Here is a 27,850-nt window from a genome sequence, read left to right as displayed (position 1 = left end):
CTAGTGATACTTTCCTCTGAAATAAAGTGCCTGTCTCAGACCTGACTGAAACCAAATCCCAACAGCCCTGAATAAAAGAAAAGTACTTGTTTTCAATTCATTCCAATTTAAGTGGATGTTGGAAGTTTATTTGAACTGAATTTTTACTTGATTACAAATATTTAATGCAGCAGTTTGCATCACTTTCTGATTTGTAAGTGAGATGTGATTGCCATTCAGTTCTGCACGCTCGACTGTGTCGGTTGCTAGGAGGCAATCATTTCCTTCATAGCGGGAGCTTTGCTACTGAACCAACTATTTGTTGTTGAAGCATCTGAGGCATAAACATCAATCCTAATAGCATGGGAAATGCTGGTGCTTCATCTTCGGATGCAAAGACTTCTCTTTGCATGGAGCAACAGACCGTCAGAAGTTATGACTGTCAAATCTTTAAATCAATCACGAGTGTTTTTCTAACCAAATAAATTTGTGTGTTTGCGTTTTCCCGCTCCCCGCTTTGCTCCCTGTTGGCCTGCATGATTTTCACTTGTTCATACAACATACCTCATCTTCAAATATATTGAAATGCTAATTAAGAGCTTTATGCGGGAGAGCATCTTTGGCAAGCTCTCAGTGGAGAATATACTTTTAAAGCTGCAGTGATAGTCCAATCAGCTGTGTGTATCTTTTGCCTCCTGACCACGGGCTGCCCGGTCACACACACACACAGGCACGCTTATCATACTTGTCTCTCCCACCTTGATATCAGATTCCCCTCGGAGAGGGAAAAAACAGAGGAGAGAAAGCCTGAAGCTGTAGCAGCTCTGAGAGTTGCACCAGCTTTGCTAATTATGCAGCAAAAACTGTCGACGTAAACTCTTTGTTCTCGCTCCTTTTGATTCTGGTCGGGTAATGTTCCTAAATGCCTCTTTCCTCTGTACAGAAGTGATTTGCGTGATGTGCTAAACATGAATGGTTCCCGTGACAGACACACGCAGCCTATAACAGTACCCCCCACCCCGTATAAAAAGGACTTGTGACACCCTGTTCTCGATGAGCGTGTCTGCTAAAGCAAACAGATCCTAATGATCATGGTGATTATCGTAATGATCCAATAGAAGTGGATAATGAGGTTATTTGCTTTGGATCAAGGCAGCCTGTAAATTAATAGCTGAAGAAACAGAGGGTAGCATCCCAAACAAGATGACGGAGCTGTGCACTTAAGTGTAACTCCGCCATCACTTCACTCAGACAGGCGCACGTCTGTCTTTGAGTTGATACAGCTGACTGTCATTCGCCCTGCCTCCCACTGTCTCCCCTGCTCGCCCTCCTCACCTTTCCACCAGTCCGGTGAAATTGCTGTCCGTTCTCCCATTTTGTGGGCTCCGGTCTCATAGGGATATGATGTTCCGCTCTATTAGAAGAGAAACAGTGATGATAATAATGGTGGATGTGATCAGTGCAAAAGGTCAGCCCCTGGCCTCGGGCGCGTAACATCCTCCAAGTAGGGAGAGCGCGGAGGGTGAAGACACCCATCTCACACCCTCCAAAGACTCCTAACCTTCCTCCACCCAGAGGCACACTGACGCAGAGACACAGACAGAAGAAATGCTCTCTCCTTTGACATTACTTCCTGCTTTCTTACTATTCCTTTACTGTCCTCACTTGGCTATTTTCAGCCGTCTCTCCTCCCACTCTCTCTTATTTATTCTCGTTATACAGAAAGTCATCCCTCCCTCACTTCATTTGTTCCTTACTTCCTTTTGCTCCTTCTGTTCCTTGCTTATTAGTTAGTCAGGCTGCGTGATGCTTCCTGTCTTTTTTTTTTGCTCCATCGTTCTGTCACTCCTTTGTTCTGTCACTCCTTTGTTTCTTCTTTTTCTTCATTTTGGCCATAACTGCATTCTTCTTTCCCGTCTGTTCTCCCTTCCCTCCACATTGAAATGGAGTGTTGTGTAATGCTAGCTTTCTTTTTGTCACAAAATAAAAATCAATTTATCCACCATGCACTTTCCTCTCCCTCTCTCCCTCAATCCCCAACCTGCCCTCCCCTTCCTTCTTCCCTGCCTCCCTGCACTCTTTCTCCGGCCCTCCTCATCTTCTGAGATCACAGGAGAGCTATTGTTGAAAAGTACAGACAGAAGCACAGTCAAAAGAAACAAGAGGAAAGACAGATTTTTCTTATTAAAACCACAAAAGTTGGAGGAAAAAAACGACAGCCTGTCACCGCACAGGAGGGGATCACTTTTTGACCATTAATAATACAGAGAGAGAGGAAAGGCCGTGAGAGAGAGCGGTGCCGCCAAGGCTTCTACAGTACCACATCACATGTCTATTGCTATTTGTTTACTGCTTTTCTACTCTTTCTTTGTCTCTCCTGCCCTCCCTCTGAGCGTGTCCTTTTCTCTCAGCTTCTGGTCATAGAGGGTGGTCGCAAACAAACTCAAATTAAGGCACAGGCTGCACTAGTGCAGAGGTTGTGTGTGTTTGTGTGTAGTGATAGAAATAAACGCTGGTGTAAAGAACAGCTGCTGCGGATGTGCTTTGTACTCTATGTTCTGCTTGCGTACTCTCTCTCACTCTTTGCTGTTTGCCCTCCCTTTCTCTCCCGCTCTTGCTCGTACTCCACGACATCCAACATACTAATCCACACAGCGACACCCAGGCAGGTCGGTGGCTGCGGGCCGGGCGTTGCCACTGGGGAGGAGGGTAAATATCAGAGAAGGTCAGAAAGAGGAGGGGCTGAAGAGGTGGAGGGGAAGCCAAATCAGTGATGATGAAGAGAGGGGGTGAAGCCACCCAGTCACTCAGGAGCTGCCATCTTGGCTGCCAGGAGAAGAGAGCTTGGCCATGGCTACATGTTGATGTGTGTGTCATTGAGCAAACAGACAAGGATCAAAAGATTACAAAAATGTAGAGACTTTTTTTCTTTTTTTATAATTCCAAATGTCTTTCTCCATTTTAAATTAAAGTTTAAAATCAAGATTAGTGTTTGATTTAAAAATTCAGCACTTATTGTCCTAGAACAATGAACTCCCGCACACCGTCTGCTACACTTGCAATAATAGAAAATTCTTTGGGAACAAGAACATTTTGATTCGGAGACCTTCATCGGGTCTATCTTTTGTTTTTTCCTTTTGAGCACTTATTTTCCCAGACGTTTACTTAGAATTTTTGCCTTTTTTTTAATTTAAGATACACATAACACAGAACACATCCTCCACACTTTTGAAAAAATAAATTATAAATTATATATATGTGTATATATATATATATGTGTGTGTCAAAGAATCAACCAAACAATATGACCAAACCAAACCAAACAACCAAAAAATAAATAAATAGTTAGTTAATAAATGAGTGAAGGCATATTGAGCACATAAACCGTGTTTTGAGACCCCATCATTTCCAATATAGTCCAGAAAAGAGTCCCAAATGTGAAAAATCTGGTCCTTGAGCCAGAGGCTTACAGTTTCTAAAGGTATAAGTTCCATAATTCTCCAGTAACAATATGAAACCGTAAGAACAGTATCTGAAATCCTCTGAAGTAGAACTCACGTCCTTACACTAAAAAGAAGCACCTTAATCAGCCTCAGTGAAGAGGAGCTAAGGTTCAGGGCTGCTGACTATATCCCAATTTTCTTAAAAATAATATCAGTTTCTTTACACACCTTGACCCAGAAGACAGGGGAAGAAGAAATTTACAGCCATAGATAAAATGGAAATACGAATCTTCAGAGTTTTTACACTTATTGCAGTATTTTGAAAGCGAAGGATTAAACTTGTTGCATTTCAGTGGGGTAATCTAGAGCCTATATATAACTTTAAATTGCAACTCCTCAGCTTTGTTGGTGAATAAACAACCTGAAGAGCATGACCAGATACTGTCTCCAAAATAAGCTTCCCAAAGACATCTGATTCAACCCAGGTATTCATGATTTGGGATTGACAGGGCCCCGTAAAACCTGGTGGCAAGTTTCTTGGCGTCAGGATTTTGAATCACCTTTTTTACTGCTGAAAGGGAGAATCCGTTGGGGTGTAACTTAGTAGCAGAAGGCTTCAATATTTTTAGAGTTAGATTTTGATTTCACATGTTCTGCTCTAAGCTTCTGTAAGCTTTATCACTTTATATCACCGAAACATTATAAGAGTTTGGATCTGCGTGCGGTGGTTATTTTGTAGGTTAGCTGAAAATGCAAGGGCTCAGGCTTAGGAATAGAGTTAAGTTAGCAGCACTGAAAGTAGCCGAAGCTTTTTGTTTGAGAGAGTGCGTGCATGCTAAAGCTTCAGGCGGCAACTGTCATAATTGCTCAAACCGTCACTATATCCACTATATCCGCCCCCTTGAATTGTTCCAATGGCATTTTGCAAGTATCCTCAGCTCCGGCCGCTTTTGGCTCAGCTGTTTTCAACATGGCGGCTGGGTCACAAACCTCATTATCAGCTCAACAGTACACTAATATATGTTGCTGAAAAATATTTGAGGCGAAATAGGCAATGCAGTAACAGAATCCTGATACATATTTGATCAGTTTGACAGTGTCACTGAAATTCACAAGCAGTGATTGACATGATTGACAGCTGCGTTACAGGATCCTCGGCTCTGATTGGTCGTTTTTGTTTAGCTGTGGCGAAATCTTGCAAATGCCATTAGAATGAGGAGGCAGAGGAGCATGATTTTCCTCACAGATCGTCTGTCTCATCTGTTTTTGTGTGGTTGTAGTGACAGTTTCAGCAAATGTGACTTTTTTTTTTGATAGAAATTACCAATTAGAACTTACCGCATTATATTATACCCTCCGACAGTATAGGATCAATCAAATAAAGGGGATAGAGGGATGAAGAGATCAAAGGAAATCCTCTAACCCCCATCTCCCTCCAAAAAATAGGAAAAAAATACACACAGATACAGACAGATGCAGTCCAATCTGTCTGTTTCATCAGCAAGCTCAGCAGGAGGAGTATTAGCTCTAACAATACCGTCTCTACTGTTTTCTGTCTTCCAACCCCTGGAGGGGGCAGAGCAGTTTCTACCGTCAAAAAATCAGAGCTAAAGTTCCAGATTATGATTTATTTCATTAGGCAAATGAGATGTTTGAGCCCTATGGCACTGCTGACTGAGTCACCACTTTTCACTGTCTCGCCATGTGTGCATGCCCGCTCACAAACACACACACACATACACACAGAGGACATGTATTTTTTTCACATGTTGAACATAGCCCCGTTAACATCCCCAAAACATATGTAGCATGTCTGATTCAATCAAGCGTTCAAACACTGTAGAGTGATAAGCTGGTAGTGGCAACAGCTGTTGCCATGCCATCCTGCACAAAATGGCCTCAGATCTCCCTGTCTGATCATTATACCTGACCACCACAGGGGGAGCCTCTCCTCTCCTCTCCTCTCCTCTCCTCTCCTCTCCTCTCCTCTCCTCTCCTCTCCTCTCCTCTCTTAGTATGCTTTACCACTCATGAGGCTCTCAGTTTTGTGCTGAGTTATTATCACATATTCCAGTGCTAAATGCAGAATAAATTAGTCAACACTGTCTAATTCAAACGCCGCACTGAGAGGTGTACGCATGAACAGCACAACAGTAGAATGATTCCTCTTTATGGACACACAGTTACATACAAATGTTTACGAGGCTCTTACCTCTCTGATGTTTCTTTCCCTTGTTTTCTGCAGGATCACCCTCAGGGAGGGTGTGAGCTGAGGAAGTGCCGCCCCACTCACCTGTGCCTGCTGACCGCCTCTACGCTTTAGCCCCACCCCTTGCCCTGCCCCCTGGTCGGCCTCCAACATGGCTCTGGCAGTATGGGTCATCTTCACCTGTGCTGTGGCTATCAGCAGCGTTGCTCCGTCCTCGGCAGGTGCGTAATACATATTAAAATATTATGGGATTTTTTCAGTATTGTCACATTACATTACAAATAACTACACTCATGTCTATTCAGTATTCTGTAAGCCTTTATTTATACATGCAGCATATACAGTACAATATGTATAATTTCGTATTGCCTCACTGAGCCAGCTTGTAATGTTGCACTAAGCTCCTGTTAGGTTCACCGTGCTCTGTAACTGGCCCGACCAGGTTATTGCAAATGAGGATGTAATATTTTACGTTAGCTACGTGATGAAGGTTGTAAGCGTATTGACTTGCTGACCAGGCTAGAAACGCTGCACTTGATTAACCAAACTGCCTCGACAGGAGATGGGGAGAGATTGTGAGCGAGGTAGAGAGTGTACGTGTGAATGTCAATAAAATTTCTTGTCATCTCGATGTTACTCGGAGCGTGGCGAGAATATAAGGGGGGAATCCGTGCATGTAACAGTGCCATATGTGTGACCTCTTTGAATGTGCCATGTACCATGAGACAGTTCATTTTGTGTTTGTGTGTGTTTGTGTGTGCGCTAGCTGTTGTAAGCCTGGCAGCAGGTGACCTGGTTGGGCTGAAGTGATGCTGGAGGGTGTGTGTGTGTGTGTGTGTGTGTGTGTAGGAGGGAAGGAGCAGGGATTGCAGGGGGAGGCAGAGGGCCGAGGAGGGAAAGGAGGGGCTGTTGGGTGTCCTGCTAGTGGCCTGCCACACAGACAGCAGCACACCATCTGCTGTATGCTCTCAGTCAGCTCTGTGCCAACGAGCCGCTGGGTGATGGACAGCTAGGACGAGCAGTGGGAGGAGCGTCGGGCAGAGACACAGCCGCCACAGGGAGGGGCTAGTGATGAGGCGGGAGGAGTCGAGGAAACCGAGGGAGGGAGGTTAAAATTAAAATGTGTTTGTGTATGCCTGTGTCAGCATTGGTTTCCACTTTCCCTCCGTGTAAGCTCTGATTGGCCAGGTGCAGTTCTAATTTGAGTAGGTGCTGTTTTTTTCCCATCTTAATTTGGCTGCTTTTGTAGCATTGGATTTGAGTGGCGTACGCTCTGTTCCATCGGACACATTTGGCCTCTGGCGCTGTGTTGCTTTGTGTTTGTGTGTGGGTGTGTGCATTTGCGTGAAAATAATCCCACTATCTGTGTGACCTGGCACTTGGGGGGTATTAATAATGCATTAATAATCAATTGACTGTTATCTGTATTCAGCTCCAAAGCAGAGGTGCAACATTCGGTTTGATGAAATTAAGAAAATCTTCTCCTAATGGGATCAGGCACACAGGCACGCACGTAGACAAGTGGTTGTGGTGCACAGAATTTTGGCAGCTGATTTTCAGCTGAAATGTATTCTCTTTATTCTACAGTAGTTCAACCAGGGGAGCAGGGGAGAATAAGAAACGAGAGCAGGGGAGAGAGAATTTAAAGGAAGAGGGCCGGGCTTTGATGTGACGAGAGCTGCTGAAATCACTCTCAGGCTAATCAGAGCTCATTTGGAAACCTGCAGGATCATCACACATGGCTTCACAGTCTAATGTGTACCCCTGCTCCTCCTCGGTGTCCCGACTAATCTGCCATGCTTTAACCTCACTCTACTCCTGGCTGCACACTCTAATATTTACCCCTAACACCCACACATTTATTCTCTTCTGAAACCAGCTCTTTAATGCAAATGTTCCTAACCAGCGTGAGCTTTGTACACATATTTCCTTCTTGCTTCGTCCCACAGTCCTCACTCACCTGCCCTATTATCTTGTAAAATCGCTGTGCAGTTCTCCATTTCTCTTTGAAATGCACTGGCTGTGTGATACAGAAACAATATTTTCATCCGTGAATGCAAGCTCACACTAACCTAGGGAAATAAAGTCATGTTCCTGGTGGTATATACAAAACCCTTCCACCCGCCCGGCCCGGCAGGCTCCCCGACAGACTGACACGCACACCCTGACAAACTGAATGTCCCGCTGATTCCACAGAATGCTCGAGAATGTACAACCCTTCATACGCAGCGTTGTTGCTCTGAAAGCCCATTAGGCTTGCTTAATGTGGCAGGCATTGCAGGCAGCTGCGCCGTATGTGATGAAGCCCTGACACAGAGCTTTCATTTAGCACAGCACAAGCATCGCTGTGTGCATCTGTTAGTGTGAGTGTGTATTTGTATTTCTGTGCTAGTGCTGTCCCAAATACCAGTTTGTGGGCATTGAAGCTTCAGTGAGAAATGTCCACAATTAATTGAAGCTTTGACTGAGGTGGGGGGGTTAATAAGAGACTCAAGGACTCATGTCAGACTTTTTGGAAACATTGGTTTTCAGTTGTTACACTTTAAATAACATGACAGAGTGCCACTTTGTTAGCATGCAGGTCGCAGTCACGTTTTTCATAAAGGCTAGAAAACAGAACACTTTGCGAGACGGCCTAGCTGTTACTGACAGATTTCAGGTGATTTGCCAAACTCGTTGTACATTTGTGATATGTCAGTTTCCTTTGGCATATCTGGCACTCAACATTTTGGGAGTCATCTTGGTCAATTTTGAGAACATTGCAGACACTTTTTTGACATCTTGCTGGTGGGTCTGTAAGCCTGTCATGTGAATTCAAACTGTCTCAGTTTCAGCAGTGCTGGACTGCTGGTGACTGCTGGTCGATCTGGAGTCACAAAACGATCACTAAGTTCAAATGTCCCTGTCTGAGAATAACTAATAATAATTAATGTTGATGCATAATAATAATGTTGGATTACTAGTCCTTTATTTATGTATCGTTAGTTTATATATAGTAGCATTCCAATGCTTGTACCAGTGCTTAGTTCAAGATCAATAGAAGCAGGGGTCTACCACGCCAGACAGGACCGCAAGTGCAGGCTGTGCAAAGATGCTCTTGAGACAGTTCAGCATATAATAGCAGGGTGTAAGATGCAGGCAGGAACAGCATACATATGACGCCATAACCAAGTGGCTGGCATAGTGTACAGGAACATCTGCACTGAGTATGTGCTGAAAGTCCCAAGGTCAGAACGGAAGACACCTCCCGAGGTGGTTGAGAAAGACCAAGCTAAGATCCTGTGGGACTTCCAGATCCAGACTGACAAACTGGTGATGGCTAACCAACCGGGCATTGTGTTGATCGACAAACACGAGAAGAAAGCAGTGGTGATACATGTAACAATCCTGAGGGGGATTTTTTTTATATATGATTTTGTATATGTTAGGGGTGTAACGGTACATTAAAAGGGATAAGCTGGGCTCCGGCACATCTGGATTTTCAGTGTTGGGGAGGTTACTTTTGAAATGTAATATGTTACCGCACTAGTTACCCTGTTAAAAGTGTAATAAGTATCCAAATATGAAAATATTCTGAATGTGATAAGATCATGTGAATAACATATTCTGTTTAGATCATGTGATTTAGGTCTTTTTCCGAATTTAGCATTTTCTGATTGAGTCATGGGTTGTTAAAGCATCCTCTGGGCGTGTATACAGCACCTTCGTAATATGTGTGTCAGTTGGGGTTTTCACTGCAGTTTGCGACACACAGCTTTGATTTGTTTCTTCCCCATCCTGGTGATCGGCACATCTGGGTGATGCGTGTTGAGAGGGTTACTTTAGAAATGCAATAGGTTGCAGATTACTAGTTAACCCTGTTGGTGATGTAATAAGTAATGCCACTATTTTAATTACCTTATCAAAGTAATGTAACTTGTTACATTTGATTAGTTTTTGATTACTTTTCTGTTTTGAGCTGGGGAATAAGGCTGAAAAATGTCCACAAATAGGCTATGCCAAAAGAAGTTATTCCTGCATGGTGAAAAGATGCAAAACTACAGAATATATAAGTTATATGTTTTACATATTAACGTTTTCCCGAAAGAGTATGGTGGGATGTAACCCCTTTGTAATTACCAACATTTTGATTAGTGCGTTAGTATGTTGGGTGCGTTTCCATCCACAGACCCTACAATGGTGGAGCAATGTCAACATAACGTCCTCCTCTTATACACACCTCTCTCTATGTTGCAATGTGTCCTCCAGCTTCGGTGTTTCATTTGCGCTCATTTGCACTAGGGTTATTTATACTTGCCTGCCAGTCAGCTCGCTGTGCTAAACCTGTTCCCAACGGCCTACAGCTAAAGTTTACTTAAAGAACTCAGGCTTGTGAACTTTGGTTGCACATTATGTGCATCAGTCTACATGCTGTGTATTCTGTGTGCGGCTGTGCTGGTCGTTGGTTCGGCACAAATACTAGACAGATACAGCTATAGTATAATATGTGTGTGTACAATATGTCTGTGAGTGTGTAATGATATGTAAGTGCAAGAGTCTGTGGGTTTTTGTGTTTGTGTAAGTGTGTTCATGTCAGACGGTTTGTGTGTGTGAGAGCATTTATGTCAGTATGTGTGTTCCACTCATATCAGGACACCAGCGCCAGCTGACTGGTGGAATCTGTTCTCATCTCTCCTGTATTTAAGCCTTTGCTCTCAGATCAGTCGCGTGGAAAGGCCCCTGGTCCTTTAGTGCACACGCAGACATTTTTATCTGTCTTCCCCTCCTCTCCCCAGCTTTTTTCTTCTGTGCCTTTTCCCCTGAACGATAGTTATTATTTAAGGATGGGGGCCTAGCTGTTTTTACACATCTTCTCAACAAAGTGCTTTAGTCTCCCGACTGTCCTTGGATGGTGACAATGTCTGAACGGGGACTGATCTCAATGCAGTATTTTGCTTTCTATAATGCAGGGGGGGTAGTTATTTTTCATGGAGGGCCACATGAAGAATTCACTGTGCCTTTGCAAGCCAGATGCTTTTTTATGACTGAGCTGACAGTTCTTTTGGGTTTAAGTTGCTCAACCCGAGATTTAAAATTCTGAATAAAGATCTTCAAAAATACTTGACCTGGAACCACATCCAATATTTAATTTTTGCACAGGGAGAGACAGAGTAGACTCTCAGTCCCGCAATACTATATTATTAAAATGATAATTTCAAAACTGCAACCTACTCACTAATTCATAAGAATTGATTCTCTGACAGGGTTGTAGCAATAATATCTCGAGAGGAGGCAATAAAACGGTAGTGCCGCCAACCTTGCTATGTGTTCTTGGCTCCTTGTTGTTGTATAATTTGCTGAACAGCATATTGCTTTAATGTGTGTTTTGTAAACTCTCTGCTCTACACTTTTGTTGCTATCAGACAGGTCTGAAAAACTGAGCTTACTTGAGGCAGAGCACTGGAATAAGGTGACACTAGAATAACTAACTATATTCTTAATGAGCCAATTGCTACGTTTATAAGCACACTAATATTCCACTATTATTCCGAATATGATCAAATTTGATATAGTTATGTAAACAGCATATTCTGATTAGATATTCTGATTGTTTTTGCATTTTCCAATTAAGACATATAATTGAGTTTTAATAGCATCCTCTGGACATGTATACAGCACATTCATATGCCTCTCAATTGGGGTTCTGTTTGTGACGCACGGCCTCTTGTCTGTTTGCAGTCAACTCTGTGTGTTGTCATGGATACGTTGCACACAAACCAACTAGCCAACAGTTTGCAAGGCTGGCGTGGGGATGCATGCCCAAAAGAAACGCCCACATTGCTGGTCGAAAGGACAAACACGTCTACTTTTAAAGATTATGAAAGACTTTGACGTCAACAGGTTTTTGGATATGTGCAGATATCTCAACACTGACCTTTTCAAGAAGGTGGTTGAGGAAATGAAAGAGGGAGTCTGTGCTCGCACGGTCAAACAAGTCCTCCGCCTGTAGGAAACTTTGAAATAACTCTTTTTTTTGTGATGCAAAGAATATGAATTTTTATTATCCATGAAAACCGCTTCACAGGAATATTCTACTTTTGAAAATAGGGGCAAAAACCGGAATATTTTGTGCACATAAACATCAGCGAGGTGAACTTTGTAACCTCTCAGGCTCATGCTCTTGTCATTGCTCCTACATGCTGCACCTGCTGCTGTTAATTTTGAATTCTTAATTCTGAATTCTTGTTACAGCATCATTATCATACATTGAAATTAAATGGGAAGTAACCTTTGAAGTATTGTTTTCCCCAAATACAACAGTACTAATATGTGTTGCCACAATTTAAGTAGACTATTAGTGGCACAATCATAGACAGCCAGATGACTTACACCCACTTTAATGGTTTAAATTCAGAACTATACAGACAACTCGCATTTTCAAGTTTCTAATAATTTTTTGTTTTATAGACCGAGCCCATCAGAACCGGCTAGTTATGTATGTGTTTATAGAGTCAAGTAAATGCTCTCATTGTGTCTGAAAATAGCATTTGAATATGTTTTACCATGTTCCCCCCCTGCCATAAAGCTGAAATCCACAGGCTTCACTGACACTAATTGCTAATCTAGCAGCTTGTGAATATTGCTGCGTATCATCTGGACTTTGCAATAAAGAACTGCTGTAAAGCCTTTTTCCCCTGTTTCTCTATTTTCGCTCATCGTGTACGTTTTCAAGCTTTCGCCGCCTCCTCCCATCATACTAGCAACAGTCGCTGCTTCTCACTTCTCTCACTCCTAATGCTCACCTCTCATTTTCATCCAATCTCTCGGCTTTCTCTCCCCTAACACCTCAGCTATTACTCCCTCTCTCTCTCTGCATCGTGATGTCCTTCCCTTTCCCTCTCCCTCTCCCTCTTCCTATTCCCTCTTCCATTTTCCTCCTCTCCTCCCTTTCCGCCCCCTCTTTCACCTCCTTTCTCTTCTCCCCATCGCCTTACCCCACTTTCTATCCAGCCTCCCTCCTCGAGTATCATCCCCCTGGCTCTGTTTACCTTTCCTTACCCTCTGCCTACTATCTGTTAACAGGGCACATCTCTTGTTATTATCATTCCCTCCTTTCCCTTTTCCTTTCACTCTCTTTTGCCTCTTTCTATCGTCTCTCGTTTGCTACCTCCCCTGCTCCCTCCTCGGTGCTGGGGGTTGCTGTGCTCTTCAAAGCCCTTGGCTGAGAGCAGTAGATCACAGAGAGGCCTGTGTGAGTGAAAGGTTAATGGATGGCCTTTGAACATATATTGGTAGTCGGGGGCGGGTGGGAGAAGGAGGGAGAGGCCGGGGCGGAGTGGCGGTGTGTTCTTTCAAACCTCCCTTTGAAGATGACGCACACTGCTCTCATGTGTCTGCGCCTGTATACAGGGGCTGTGGCTTTTTGTTTATTCATTCGTTCACGGTGTTAGTGTACGTGTGTTTGTGCGTGACTGTGTGTGTGTGCCTATTTTGTTTGTGTGTTTGCGCTTGCTTGTAGTTGTGTGCGTCGGGTATGTTAGTTTGTGTACATTGATTTGTGTACGGCAAACAAGCTCCTACATAAAGGATTGGGGACTGTGTTCCTGTTTGTGCAGTCGTGTGATAGCTGCCTCTTTTCTCTCAGGGCCTAGCTGCGTAACTTTGAGGCTTTGTAGCCGTGAAGGACTGTGTGTGTGTGCCTGTGTGTGTGTGTGTGTGTGTGTGTGTGTATCCGGGGCTATTGGTGCTGGTGTGTATGTGTCAAGCATGTCATGCGCTTGAGAATGTGTGCATTTGCTTCTCGTGTGTTTTGTGGACTGTAGATTGATAATTACCAGCAGCAGCTTACGGCTGGCAGCCAAGGGCAGAGAGTGTAGAGGAGGGGGAGAGAGAGAGAGAGAAATGTAGGGAGGGAAATGGATGAGTGGAGAAGCTGGTAAAGCTGCGAGAGGGGGTGAAGAAGGAGAAGAGGATGGGAAGGTAAGAGGGGAAAGCGTGAGGTGAAGGGTCAGGACATGAGGGAGTAGTGGAGACATGGAGAGAACGAGGGAAGGGTGAAGAGGACGGGTGGGGAGGGTAAATGAGAGAGTTTCCGGGTGGGTGAAATTGGATGAGGGATCGAGGGATGGTGCTGAGGTGAAGAAGAAAAAAAAACACAAAGAGAGGGGGAAGCATACAGTGTATGTTGATTGCATTGCAGGTGAACACGATGGCGTAAAAGGATAAGAGGTATTGAGCAGGGTTTTACAGCCAGATTCATTTTTAATTCATAGATATAAAATCTAAAGGTATAGAGGCACCTGAAACGCTGCGCGCTGTGGCTGCCTACTTGCATACAGATTGATCCGCTTATAAACATGCGCAGTAAAAATACACACAGACACACTCTGTCCACATGTCCAAGCCTTTGGCTTAGCGTATAAGGAGGTTAATTAAGTGTCTAATGCAGCGGCAGGGTTGGGCTTTGACACTCATCTTTCCTAACTGGTCTCTTGATGCGACTTGCAACTTCTCTAAAAAGCACACACACATACACATCTCTCTGACAGCACGCCATGCATGGTACTCACTCAGTATCCCCCAACCCCCCTCCTCTCTCTCCTTCACACTTTATTTCTCACTCTACCTCCCTTTTCTTATCACTTTCTTCTCCTCAGTCTCTCACCACCATCTTAACTTTTCTCTCTCTGCTTCTCCCTCTCTGCTCTACTCTCCCCTCATCCCTGTGGCTGTTTCCCTGCATCACCTGCAGTTTTACTCCACCACAATGTTTGTATGAATCTAGGTCTGACTCACTGTCTGCTGGCCTGCCTCTTGTGATATGTACTGGAAACAAAAGAACAGAATAGAGTTGTGTTGGGCCTGTAGCACAACTCCCGTCCCTAGGGAGATGGAGGATATTTTACACCGGGTGAATCTTCTACTTTTTAGGCAGGCTGATTTTTATTTTGGGCTATGCTGTTTCCCCCCGCTGAGGCGCTTTTATTGCATAATTAGGCGCCAGGGCCAGCAATGAAGTGGTTTGACAGTATGAGCACGTCCCGTCTCGCCTCCTTCCTCAAGTTTGTGTGTGTGTGTGTGTGTGTGTGTGTTGCTCTGTGTCTCAGTGGCTTTTTAACCGCCTGTCTTAATCTCTCTGCTATGCCTGCTAGTTCCCCCCACAGCAAAGTTTGTCAACACACACTGAGAGTTCTCGAGGTTGAGGGTGGATGAGGGTTAAGGCTTGTGTGTGTCTGCCCGCGAGAATGCTGGTGTGTGTGTGTGTGTGTGTGTGTGTGTGTGTGTGTGTGTGTGTGTGTGTGTGCAGTCATCATTGCAAATGCATGAGTATGAGTTGCATGAGGATGTGTGTATCCCCTTTCCAACGGGGGCACGTTTAATTCTCTTATGAATGATGTAATGTTATGGGCTGTGCTGTAATTCAGTTCAGTTAGAGGACCGGGCTGCTGAGGAGAGTGGCTGCCTGTGCTGAGTGGATCAGAACAATAGGAGGTCCTCTCTCCCACGATTCTGTCTGCCTCGCTCCTTTTATGTCGGCGACCTTGTGCCTCCACAAAGAACGGTCGTCATGTTCATCTTCTGCCAGCATCTAGTTTGAAGGTTTCTATCTTTTTCCCATTGTTACCCTGTCTAATTTGCTCTGCCGGTCCATTTCTCCCTCCTTGTCTGTTAGCTTGACTCGGCTCCATCACAGTGGATGTGTGTCATTTTGGCGCTGCTTTGTGTTCTGACCTTATAGCATGGCTGGTGACTCCCTATACAGTCGCTCCTCATCTCATCTCCTGTGAGGAGACGGGCGAAGGAGTCAGAGGAGATGAGATAGCATCCTAGCTTTGAGGCCAGCATTACCCCCTCCCATCCACGCACACACATACACACACACACTGTCCCACAAGCTCGCACAGTCCCCCCACCCCTGGCACCCTCATGTTAGGCCTTTAGGTTTGTCTCAGGATGTCACTTTGTCACAACTCCTCAGCTTGAAGGCTGCCTGGATGTGACAGCTCTGGCCGCATCGCCTCAGCTTGTCTGCGGTGACAGGCCATGCTCCAGCGAGTCATTACGTTAACTCGCAGTGCTAAATGAGTCGCTAAGATACAGCGCTAAGCTGATAAAGTACTGGAGAAATTGGTCAGGATTATTCTCTGCTAGAGAGGCATTCCCATCACTGAGACCTCTCAGTTCTGTCCAATGACTGTAAAATTACTTGTTCTTCTTCGCCAGGTTTACTAAGGAACTAACCTGAAACTCACGAGGGAGGTGTCTCTTTTTGGCCAGAGCTGAATTGGAGGGCATATGTAGATGTATGCAGTATACTTTTAATATTCTGCTGGTATCTCTGGGCAAAAAGAGGATACTCACCTATTAGCCTTAATGCCACTTAAAGTTCATTTTAAGGACGGCAATATAACAAGAATCCCCACCTCATCAGAAGCATGCCCAGTGTCTCAACTACCGCTTGGCGAGAATGTTCTCTGGCACTATGCTTCAGTGCTATGCTAATGAGTAGCATTAGGAGATGACTGCTGGAACAGACAGAGGGGCTAAGAGGGGCTGATCACATTTCGGCCCCCGAAAGACAGTCAGCCATCCAGCTAACAAGTCAGCCTTTGGGCCACAGAGCTCCACAAGTATAATCTCTTATTGTGACTCAATTGCAAAGTCGCTATCGCAGTCTCTGGCTACCTGCAAGGCCAAACCTTCTCTACTCAATTATATCTGAGATAACACATTATACAGTGTCTGTGATAAACCAGTCCAAGGTCAAATTGTCAGAGACGTTGAAATCAAAGTGCTGTTATGTTTGAAAGCACACCATCGATGATGGAAAGTTTTTTGGTCATGTTTCAATGAAGAGGAATCTTTGTCTATTCATACTGTGAAGTTTTCAGAATTCTAAATGTGCTCTCTCCGAGTCGGTCTCCATACGGCAAACCAGGTTTTCTTTTCACTTTCCTCAAGTGCTGGTCACAGCTCTCGGTTGCAGGTCATGTCCCTTCATCTCCAAATGATGTTGGACCTTGGCAAATATTTGTGTGCATGTGTGTGCGTGTGTGTGCAATAGTGAGCATGGATGCAGAGACTCATAATGGTGGAGAAAGAGCGAGTGTTTGCAAAGACTGGCTTAGCTTCTGCAAAATTATGTTCTTGTCTGAGGGTCCAAGCATCTATCCACCCTCAGGCTTTAATTACTGTGTGAGGATAATGAGTCAAATCCAATCAGTTCTCTCTCTTGCTCTTAATTTGTATGGAGCTTCTATTATGAAGCCAACCGCTTCGGCCACTCACACCAGCTGCCCTGGAGTGACACCAGGCCCCTGTCTGTTGTGTGTGTGTGTGTGTGAGAGAGAGATCTCTGTGTCTTGCACACTGCCACATTCATGCATATCAGCTCGCGTAATTATCGTATTGGCTCATATCATTATCAGTATGTGTGACAATTGGTAACCATTTCTTGTGGATGACAGATATTAACACAGTTTTATATACCACGGGAGATGACTCATAGTCCCACAGTGAGGGATTAGATCCACCTATACATATGGCTGCTGCTGAAAAAGACACTTTGTCATCCAGCTATTATGAGTCTGACAGGCACGACTAAATGGCCATGTGTGTATGTGCGTGAGTTTTTGTGTGTGTGTGTGTGTGTGTGTGTGTGCGTTGGCTGAAGAGACCCTGAAACCTTAATGGATTCCTGCGGAGTGAAGGACAATCGTAGCCCATGGCCAGTCCAAGCTTATCCTCTGCTCATCTCATCTCAGCTCAGCTCAGAGCCAGCCACAGCTCCAGCTAGGCCTCAGGCCATCTGGCTGACACACAACCGCGTACGCACACACAGCCTCACACGCAGACACACACACTCATGCGCACAGAGACAGACACTGAATCCCTGAAGTTAAGTTGCACACTTGTTTGTGAATGCACCATTCAAAAAAACTCACCGTAAATCTCCATGTGAGGTGCATCGTGCTGTATTTACACAGTGAGTTCCACCTTAAACCTGGATCTTGTCAAACAGTGGGTGCGTAGGTGTGAAATATGTAGGTGTGAAATACGGTACAATATGGCAGAAGTAGAGAGTTGCAGCGGTGCCAGAAATAGGCTAGTTATCATGGTTGCTGCCACCATTGAAGTGTACTGGCTCAATAATGGCTGTGCTCAATTATGGCTAAATATATACTGTAACACCCGAGCCTGAAAAAGAGGGGATTTAGTTCATACATCACCTGCTTAAAATCGGACTGGTGAATTTCATCCTATGTTTTCCGTGTTTACATCCATGTGATTTAATAGACTAATTATATGTAGTTTGAGCCTTGACTTCTAACACATCTGTCTTGATAAGTGTAAGCTCAGTTTGACTAAATAAACACCAGGCATGTCACTATCCAGTCAGCGAGCTACAGGCGATATACCACACATAACAGTGATGGTAACAAGCTGAAATTATCTGCACAAAAACAAGCTGATCAGCATAAGCACCAGCAATGAAACGGCCCATTATTGATCAAAAACAGTCCAGAAATTATCTGTATTTATTCTGTTCTGCCGACACAGCCTTGTGCTAACTCAACCAACAGCCAGGAAATGAAATGAAACTGCCTCTTTGGGCTGTTGTGCCCGAGAGCTGAGCCCTTCCACCGTAGCTATTTGTATTAGCGCTTAGTGGCGTGGCAGTAGTTGGCCCTGAATAGCCAGGAATAGTTACCATATAAAGTGTGTTTGGTTTGTAAAGTATGTTTAACGTGCGGTCTGCCCCCTCTGATAGGGGCTAAGTGGACTGAGTGTGATCACTCCTGGTGGCCCCCTTCAGTTTTACATTCCTCTTGGCTCACTGTGTGGTTCTAATCGCTGGCCAGCTGTACGCTGCTGTGTACTTACACCACAGGGTAGTTAAGCGAACAAGGCCACACACTGACACTATGCATTGTAATCCCACTGTGACACCAGGACTCTGTGTGTGTATGTAAAGCATGCAAGTATGCTTGACTGTGAGCGTGCACTCTCATCTGCCCAGCGCGTCTGCGTATGTGCTAATTTGCTTGTGTGGGTTTTTGCATTTGTGTGTGGATTTGTTTGTCTGGCCTCGCCTGCTGTTTGCATCTCCGTGTGCTTTAATTAGTATGCGCTTTTGCATCTAGGCCTTTGTGATTTGGCACTGGCACTGCATGCTGGCGAGGCATAAAGGATTTGAAGTCTGTCTGTGCTAGTCATTCAGCCTTAATGGCGTTAGTTACACAACTGAACTCAAGTCCCTGCTGCATAAATGGGTGGCATTTAGAAATATGAGCAAGTCCGGTGGCAGTGAATCATGTAGCGCACCGCTGCAGAGCATGTCGGGGATGACTGACATTGACATTGACCCAGATGGGCACTCCTCCTGAATGGACAGCGGCTGAAACCTAAGCAGTGTTAGCTCGGTGTCAGGAAGGGGAAAACAGCCCCGCTCTGTGGGTTGCAGCACTAACAGAAGCGGGGCTGACTCAGTGCCCTCGTCTGCTGCTGAGCCCGTCTGGCAGGGGGGAATGCTGTGCCGTGAGAGCCTCAGTTTATAAAAGAACTTCTAAAGTCCACCCTGCTTAAGTGGCGCAAGCATTTCTCTGTTTAGATTTGACAGTATGCCCGCCATCATTCTAAAATGTGTCATGTCGTTCCTACTGACAATGGAGAGGAGAGCTCAGTCAAAGCCCGCTCCTCCTTCAGGACAGCGGACAGCTCCGCACCTACTAGTCTCTGATGCAGCTCCAACACTTCGGTGGTTATTTTCCCAAAAGAAGTTCAGGACCATGGATAGCAGCTCTCACAGTCGCTGGCATGAGTCTCAGCACAGAGAGACACTGGCTCCCACTGGCTGTCTCTCAGTGCCACAGAGACCTTCACTGCCAGATCACTCACTCTGTCGCCATTCTGTTTCTGTGCCCCTGCTTCCACCTGTGCTGTAAAGGAAGCCGGCAGCCATTTTGTTATTCTTTTGTGTGTGAGGCTGAATGTTGAGGAGAACTTGGATAGGTATGCGGTTATGGAGAGAGCTGGAGAGACAACAAGTGTCTCTCTCAGCGCCTCTTTGCAGCCCTCTTTCATGCCTCTCAGCCTGGCTCAGCAATTAACCCAGAGTATCCCGCTGTCCCTGCCGACCCTGCTCCACACAGAGTCCCGCTGCTGGCCACAGCAGTGCATTGACATGCCTCTCAGACGGCTGATTAACAGCAGTGAGCGTGCAAATGGTGTACACACCGGAGGTGAAGGTGTACACAGACGCTAATTCTCTTTCTTTGCTTGTTCCACCATTACTTCCTCTCTCCTAAGGTGCCGCTCTGACACCTCGGTGAGGTGGAATACACTGAAGGATGCTGGGAAGGACAAACAGTTCTTCGCTGGTGTGGGGATGAGTATGATACGCTGCTGACTGGCTGTGTGTAGGAGTTTGTTAGCATTTGAAACTCTCACAGTTTGTTTCACAAGTGGTGCGATATCTTATTGGAGAAGCTGGTATGGCTGCAAATCCATCATGCCAATGTGTGATCTGTGATGTTCCAATGTGAGAACCGGCTTGCCAGGCTGTGCATCAACAGTGCTGAGACATTACTGCTCAGTGAAGGCGAGTCGATAATAGCTAATTTGTGTTTTACATGAGGACAATAGGAACCACTTTCATTCCCCCTGCTCTTGTCAAATACTACACATCATATTTACAATGTGGTCGAATAATAAAGTGCCTCCTAAAAGTATTAAGGTTCATTGAATTATCAATAACTTTGCCTCTCTCCCTCTTTCCACTCCAGCTCTGAGCCGGTCAATGATGCCCTTCGGCTTGATGCGTCGAGAGCTGGCGTGTGAAGGCTACCCCATTGAGCTGCGCTGCCCTGGAAGTGATGTCATCATGATTGAAACGGCCAACTACGGCCGCACCGATGACAAGATCTGTGACGCAGACCCCTTCCAGATGGAGAATGTGCAGTGCTACCTGCCCGACGCCTTCAAGATAATGTCACAGAGGTAACTATTGATCTGTTTGGATCTTGTGCGTGTGTTTGTACAGATTCGGAGCCTGTTATTGGCCGAGGAAACGAGATACTATTTCACAACATAATTCGTCCAGAATTTCCTGCTTTTCCTCCTGAGGTGTTGATATCTTGTGTGAAATACTGAACTCAGCGTCCTTGTTCTGAGCAGAACACCGCTGCATCTCGGCGAGACATGCACATGCATGGCGGTGTGTACGTGTGCGTGTTTAGTGTGTGAGTGTGTGTGCCAATGCGTACATTTCGGATTGTTGTTTGAGTGTTTGTAGGGCTTCCTACAGCTGCTCTCGGTGTTTGCGCTCAGCATCTGCTTCCTCTGAGCTCAGATCAATGGAAGCCCTCTCCCAGCTATCCATCACGCATGTAATGGAGGCACAGGGTGCTAGCTTTGGGAGAGAGCACGGGAGGGAGGGAAGTGGCAGGGGGTGGAGGAGAGAATTGAGGGGGTAAAGGAAGGAGAGAGACTGCTAGAGATGATGGGATGATAGAGTGAGTTCAGCAGAGATTTGAGATATGAAGGGAGTGAGAGACAGCACAGGGGAGTAATGCTAAAAGCTGGATAGAGAAGGATTATGTGACGAGAATGAGTGAGTACATGTGTGCGGACGTGTATCTATTCTTCAGTGTGTTTATGTGTGTTTCCCGGGGTGTGCAAACGTGAGGAGGCATGCGGCGATGCGGTTTAGATATAGGTATTATGTGCATATGAATGTTTTGCTTGTGCGTGTGGTGTAGAGTATTTGCCTTAGCCCCTCTCGTCCTTCCCTGTTCTCTCACCTCTAATTGCTCCCACTCACAATCCCCCAGGAGAGGAGCCTCTTACGTCACTCGCCCTCTCTCTGCCTCTTCCCTCCCTCCTCCCTTCCTTCATCCCACTCCTTCTCCCCCTCCCTCCTTCTCTGTTTCCCACCTCCCCTCGGGTGCAGCTGTCACATGATCTAGTCTAGTGTGAAATTACTCCCTTCCCTACCGTTCTCTCAATCCTTCAGAGCCTGAAGATGTTTTTTTTTTTTGTACCCACTCCTCTTTGTCTTTCTTACAATGGCACTCGTCATTTTTTTTCATCACTTACTTCCTCCTTTCTCTCTCTCTCTTGTCTCCCTTCCTCTCCCCGTCTGTCTCCTCTCGCAGGTGTAATAACCGCACCCAGTGTGTGGTGGTAGCGGGGTCGGACGTGTTTCCAGACCCCTGCCCAGGGACCTACAAGTACCTGGAGATCCAGTACGAGTGTGTCCCCTACAGTGAGTACCGAGACCCTGCCACCCCCCCTCCCACCTCCCCAAACCCCTCACCCCATTCACCGCCCCTCCCATCCCTCCCTTTACTCCCCCACCTGAACCTCCCACCCCCTTTTCAACCCCCTCAAAAAACCCTCGACAAATGACATTCTCACACTTACACGTGCACACTTGCTCTCTGTGGCTTTTTTTTTTCTCAACACAAGCAAAACAAGACAGACAGTCATCCTCACCAGCTTTCTCTCTCTCTGTCTCTGTTTTCTTTCTCTCTCATACACTTACAATGCACAGACGCACACACGCACACGCTCGCACAGAGCGCTAAACCCTTTTTTTCTTCACCGACAGAGCAACGCAACAGTAGCTGAGAGGGATTTTCACATGGGGGAAGGAAACACAGGGTCCGATAAGCACTTCACACACACCCACTGCAAACGTGGGGTCAGCCCTTATTGGCGATCACAGCAGTGTAACACACACTGCCCCGCACTCACACACTGACTGACCCAGGGGCATGCCACTGCCTTTATCGGCTGCCAAACACCTTTGCTGTCCCTCTGATTTCCAATAAAAATTAAAATTGGGCGCAGTGAGACAGGGAGGCAGGGGGGCGTTGTGTGTGTGCGCCGCACCTCACAATAGGAATGTTAACACAAACAGCAAAGGGCTTATTTTAGACCACATGACCTGGAGCGCCACACATTTTAACATCCCCATGGTAACGGCTGACTTCCTCACGGCACTGCTCAGAGCTCCGTGGCAGGTGTGACACACGCACACACACACACACACACACACACACGACTACCTCACACTTGTAAAAGGGGGACACACGGTTGCTCTTTCTCTCTCTCCCTCTGACTCGTCCTCCCCTGAGCGAGCATGCACACACAAACAAGAGCACACTCACTCACGCAGCCAAAGGAGCAGACACAGAAAGGATTATATGGTGTTGTGTTGATCCTCGTTCATGTGAAAATCTCCGCTCAGTCTCCCCTCCTCCCTCTCATGTATTATTACTCTCAGTGTTGATCCCCTCACTGTGCAGGAACACCTGGCTGGAGGGGAGGGGCAGTGGCGCTCCCCTCCGCCGGGCAGAAGCAGAATTGGGGTGCAGGAAGGGGTGGAAGGACAAATGAGGGTGTTGGGGTGGCGGGAGACATGGGTCTTCTCGGGTGCGGGGGCTGTTTGATTGATCAGGGTGGAGATATGGGGTTATTCTCTCTGCTTTTTCCTCAGGCACAGATGTTGTGGCGAGCCACGGGTTGGAGCCGATGCCGAGCCACTAACCTCCTTTGCTCTCTTCTTCCTTCTCATCTCTTCTCTCTGAGGTCTCTCACTCATCCTCCTTTTGCTTATGATCACACAGTCAACATCACCTCTTTTCATGTCTCTTAACTCCTCTTTCTGTATTCTGCTTTTCTGTCTCTCACCTCCCATCTACACTCCAAGGTCCTTTAATCTCCATCCATCGCCCCTTTTCTCTCAGTTTTCATCTATTTTTGCTCCCTGTCCATCAATCTGCCACAGAATCTTATCATTCTATTCAGTCTCCTCCGCTGTCTCTTTCGTTTCTTTTCTTTTACAGGTGGGACAAATATTCAAATACCCAACCATCCAGCTCTGATGGAGAGGCTCGGAGAAACTCAGGGACTTCCAAGCACCTCTTTCAGTCTTTGCCTTTCCTCTGCTCTGTGCTTTTGTGCCCTCGGTTTACCTTTTGAGAGACTTTGTTGAGTCAGGTTGCAGCCACAGTCACAGATAAGAAGAAGTTCGCTGAGTTTCTTGCCATTGGGGATTATTCTCTAGTGTGAATCTTTTCTTCACCGCCTTCCAAGTGGCAACAAGTGTTCCTCTCGAGTCTCCTCTGCCCTCTGTTCACCTGTCTTTCAGTCGATGTTAGCCTCAGCACTGACCCTCTCCAGGCGCGTGACTTTGTTTGTTAGTCCTCTGGAAGTTCTGTGTTGGAGCTTGCTGTCCTGTATTGTAATGTCCGTAGAGGGTAAAGGTAGCATTGCTTAGTTGTACCTATCTTCTTCTCCTCGTGCATTCTAACCTTGTTTTTTCTCCCTCTGACTGCACAAGGGAGCTTGCTCTCTCTCCGCGAGGCAATCAAAGGGATGATTAAATAGCTGCTGACTTGCATTTTTTCTCCCCGTGTTTGAGAAAAAAAACTTTGTTGATTGCGTCTGAAGTATGGCACGGCTTAGAAAATTGGAAGCTGATCCCTCTGTGATGAAAAGTCCTGCCTGTCTGAGGTGACAAAGAAGAGCCAATTACCCCTGTCCTCTGCCACTCTCCTCCGCCGGAGATGCACGACCACGTCACAGTCACTCACACACCCACACCGAAATAGAAATGTGAACGCACGCGTATGTACACAGCTTATACTGCGGGCTGCTCTACGTGTTTGTTCTCATCTGACAAAGTAAATACGACCTGACACATTCAGACTCAGAGCTGGAACTGTTCATCCCAAAACCTAGTCACCGTCGCACCACACGCCACTCAACTCGGCCACTTTTAATTACCAGGAGAGGGGGCGCGTCGCTCTCTTCAGTTCTGCCTCAGCAGAGATTTGTCAAGATTAATTGAATTTGCTGCTGCTAATCGCTCTGGTAATGCCCCATCGTTCACGTCTGGCTGGGAACGCTGGGCACTCTGGCATCACCCAAGGCTGACGCATGTTTTTCATCGGTTGTCTCGACAAAAAAGGTGAACAATAGAGAGATGATGTGTTGAGGTTGTGTGTCAAAATGGGTGAGATGGTGTGCAGCCACGTTGATGGCCGTGTGTGATGTTAACGTCTGACAGGGTCCTCTATGTGCGTGTCACACAGGCGCCATGTTACCAGTCACCTGAAACGGCGAGGTGACAGCCACAGCCGAGATGACACACACACACCTCTGTCGGCTGAGCTCAAACAAGTGTCCGGAACATGTGTGTTTGTTGCTGTGCGTGGGATCGCCTTGGCAAAATACAACCTCCGCCAACAAGTCAAATCATATCTCATCGAGCCAAAAAGCCCTGCGAGGCCTCCCCGCCACATAGCATTGTTTTTGCCAGCAAGAACAGAGCAAGACAAAGCGGCTCAACAGAACTCTCATTTTGCACTGTCACAGCCGGCTGTAGACTGCTGGATTCCATTAAGACATCACAGATCCATGCACACAGCTGCGGCACGTATTTACTGCAGTGGAAACCCTACACTGCAGTCTTAGCACAGATGTACACTGAGTCAAAGTAAATCTACCCTGCGAGAGAACTCTACCTGTCCCCCCTCCTCCTCCAGGACACAGTGCTACATCATTATTGACTCCTAATGCTCTCCATTCGGGCCATCCATGCTAGCCATGCCAAAGCCATTAGACCTGGTGTTGTGCCTCTGCTACTTCATCAGCTGTGATTTATCTTGTTGATATGCACAGCGCGGGGTGCTGAAGAACTGCCTTTAAAAGCGCCTACTCAGGCTGTACAGTAGAGATTCTGCAGAGCTTCTTAGGTAACTCCATATTCTCCACGTTTTGTGGCTCTGCCACTGTTTCACTTTATGAAATTGATTCTTCCTCGCAAATGTATTCAGCGCTGCCTATTCATTACGAGACATCGCTTTTTGGACACAAAGCCGCCAAAAATGATAGCGGACTTGTTGGGAAGAGTTTGTCAGTCGAAGGAGTAATGGCATTGTAACGTGACAAGTTTTCAGGGGGAAGAGAGGGAACACTTTGATGTAGCTGGAAATGAAATTCTATTAATATGTATAGGGGCACAATTAGACGTGGGGCTCATAAATGTTTGGTGAATGAGAAGCAGGAGGCTTTGCTCAGGCCGTGGAAAGGGATGACTCTTTACCGTGAAAAATTCGAGAAGGAGAAAAGAGAAGGGAGAGGACGGAAGAAGCTGGAGAGGACACGCTATCTCTCAGCACTGTGTGAAAGAGACAGAGGAGGCTAAGTTGTCCTGCAGTACTCCAACACTGTGTGTATGTGTGTATTTGAGAGTGTGAGTTTCTAGCTGTACTCATTAGTGTGGGAGTAATTGATAGGGTTGTAGAGAGCGCCGAGCAGAGTGATTAAGGGGAGAGAGGGCAGTGGCTTATTTCTCAAAAGGGCCCTGAAAGAGAAATGCTGAATGAATCAGACAAACAACCAAGGTGGCCTTAAACTAACCTCCTGTTCACTGTGAGGACAGTTTGATGAGTTTCTGTCTCTTTTTTCTATGTTTGTCGGTGTGTGTGTGTGTGTGTGTGTGTGTGTGTGTGTGTGTGTGTGTGTGTGTGTCCTGAGGTACGTGTGATGATCTTGTGTGTCTGTGCTTAGTGTCTATTTTTCAGGAAAACCCAGAGTAGAAGAAATGAAGTCAACAGTCTTCCACCGACCCTATCTTCTTCTCTCTTTCTGCAGCATTGAAGAAATTTTCTTTATTTTTTCCGCTCTCTCTCTCTCTACATGTCACTGCTGTGCATCACACGCATCATTTTCCTCCTCTTTAGCAAATCATACTCATTTATGACATTTAGGGTAATGTATTTTGAGGACACGCTTGCATGAAGTGGACAAGGTCTGCTGTCAGTAGATACGTGTGTGGAAAAAAAACACAAACTCTGGAGTTGTGCTGAATTCTGGTGTTCCCATGCACTCCCCTGCAGTTTTTTCACAGGGGATGAAAGCTCTAGATGCTCCCTGGTCGGTCTCTCCCTCCCTAACCTTGAAGCTAATGATTGCACTCACAGTTGGTGGCAGGGATGTAATGCTTTCTTACCCCCTGCCCCAGCTTCATAGGACTCGCATTCGTAGCTTTGCCATGTTTACCCCTCCAGGCTGAATATGGCTACCATTCCCCAGGTCTTCATGGAGGTTGTTTGTCCAGTTTGATCTCGGCATAGGGTGATAAATGATCAGTGTTGCTGCTGATACTGATGCCGCCTCTGCTGTATCGCTGCCAAGATGCGAGGCCACCCCCCGCACAGATCAGGCTACTGCTGCTAACTCTCCCTTTTTCTTTTTTTTTTCTTTTTGCTCTCTATTTATCTCTTTACATCTCTCCCTCTCTTGCTCTCTCCCTCTCACTTTTTTTTTTCTGTCTGTACGGGCAACCCTGCAAGGTGTCGTGACAATTTCACAGGGCTCCCCGGGGACATCAGACTTCCCGCGACACATACACGACAATCACGCCCGCAGTGGGGATCCACCAGCCACGCGCCTTTTTGACACGTGTCTTCCCGAGAGACATGACGATCCACTTGCGCACCACTTGCACCTCAGCAAACACAGAGGAAAGGCACGCGACCAGTGCTGTAATATGGAAGGCGGAGCTGAGATCCTTGCTAGCGTCTCCTTTGAGTCTCCAGCTCCTCCCCAGACGAGGCGACACAAGCAGGTGCCAAACAGCGTCATGGATGTGGAGGGGGGCCACGCCTTACCTGCTCAAGTCAGCTGAGGCCTCAGTGTGACTCACCACACCAACCTATTGATTGGTGTGTGATGAGCGCGCTGTAGACGTTCCTCTCATCTCTCTTTTGTCTCTACCCTCTTTTTTTTTCTCCCCTCCCCCCGACAGTGTCTCTTGGTTTCTCTCTGTGTTTCTGAGACGTTCCACTCTGTCAAGCCCTCCCTTTCCCCTGTTGTTTGTTCTCTTTTTCTTTGATGAGCCAGCCTCGGCCAGGCAAGCCGGCAGCTCCCCATTGATTGGACGGTCGATGGGTTGAGTGTTTTCGCTGGCTTCTATAGCGAGCATCCTGACTCTGTAAATTGAGCAAAGCCAAAAGCACCGCTTTCTTTAGATCAAGGGACCGCTCTAATGTCAACACAGACTTTGAGAGAGAGGAGTGGAGAGAGGGGATTCAACGATCCCTCTGAAGGCAACCAGCCACAGATAGAGACATCCTCATCGCCACCTTTCCATCTACCCCCCCCCCCCCCCCCCCCCCCTCCATCTCTTTCTCAACCTTTCCCACTCTTTGTTTACTTCCACAGC

General features: G+C 46.3%; 1 protein-coding gene across 1 annotated transcript in view; it reads left to right on the top strand.

Moving 5' to 3' along the window:
* The window catches only part of adgrl1a (adhesion G protein-coupled receptor L1a), a 110,951-nt gene that overhangs the window by 43,336 nt on the left and 39,765 nt on the right, over positions 1 to 27,850 (top strand). Inside the window, exons 2-4 of the mRNA XM_050068817.1 lie at positions 5,668 to 5,852; positions 20,397 to 20,610; positions 21,768 to 21,877. Coding sequence (XP_049924774.1) covers positions 5,783 to 5,852; positions 20,397 to 20,610; positions 21,768 to 21,877 — 394 coding nt within the window. The 5' untranslated portion in view covers positions 5,668 to 5,782. The remainder of the gene's footprint in view (positions 1 to 5,667; positions 5,853 to 20,396; positions 20,611 to 21,767; positions 21,878 to 27,850) is intronic.

Source organism: Epinephelus moara, chromosome 18 (genome assembly GCF_006386435.1).
Source record: "Epinephelus moara isolate mb chromosome 18, YSFRI_EMoa_1.0, whole genome shotgun sequence".
In the NCBI taxonomy this organism is placed as follows: Eukaryota; Metazoa; Chordata; class Actinopteri; order Perciformes; family Serranidae; genus Epinephelus; species Epinephelus moara.
The sequence above is the reverse complement of the archived record's forward strand: the minus strand, read 5'-3'. Positions and strand labels throughout refer to the sequence as shown.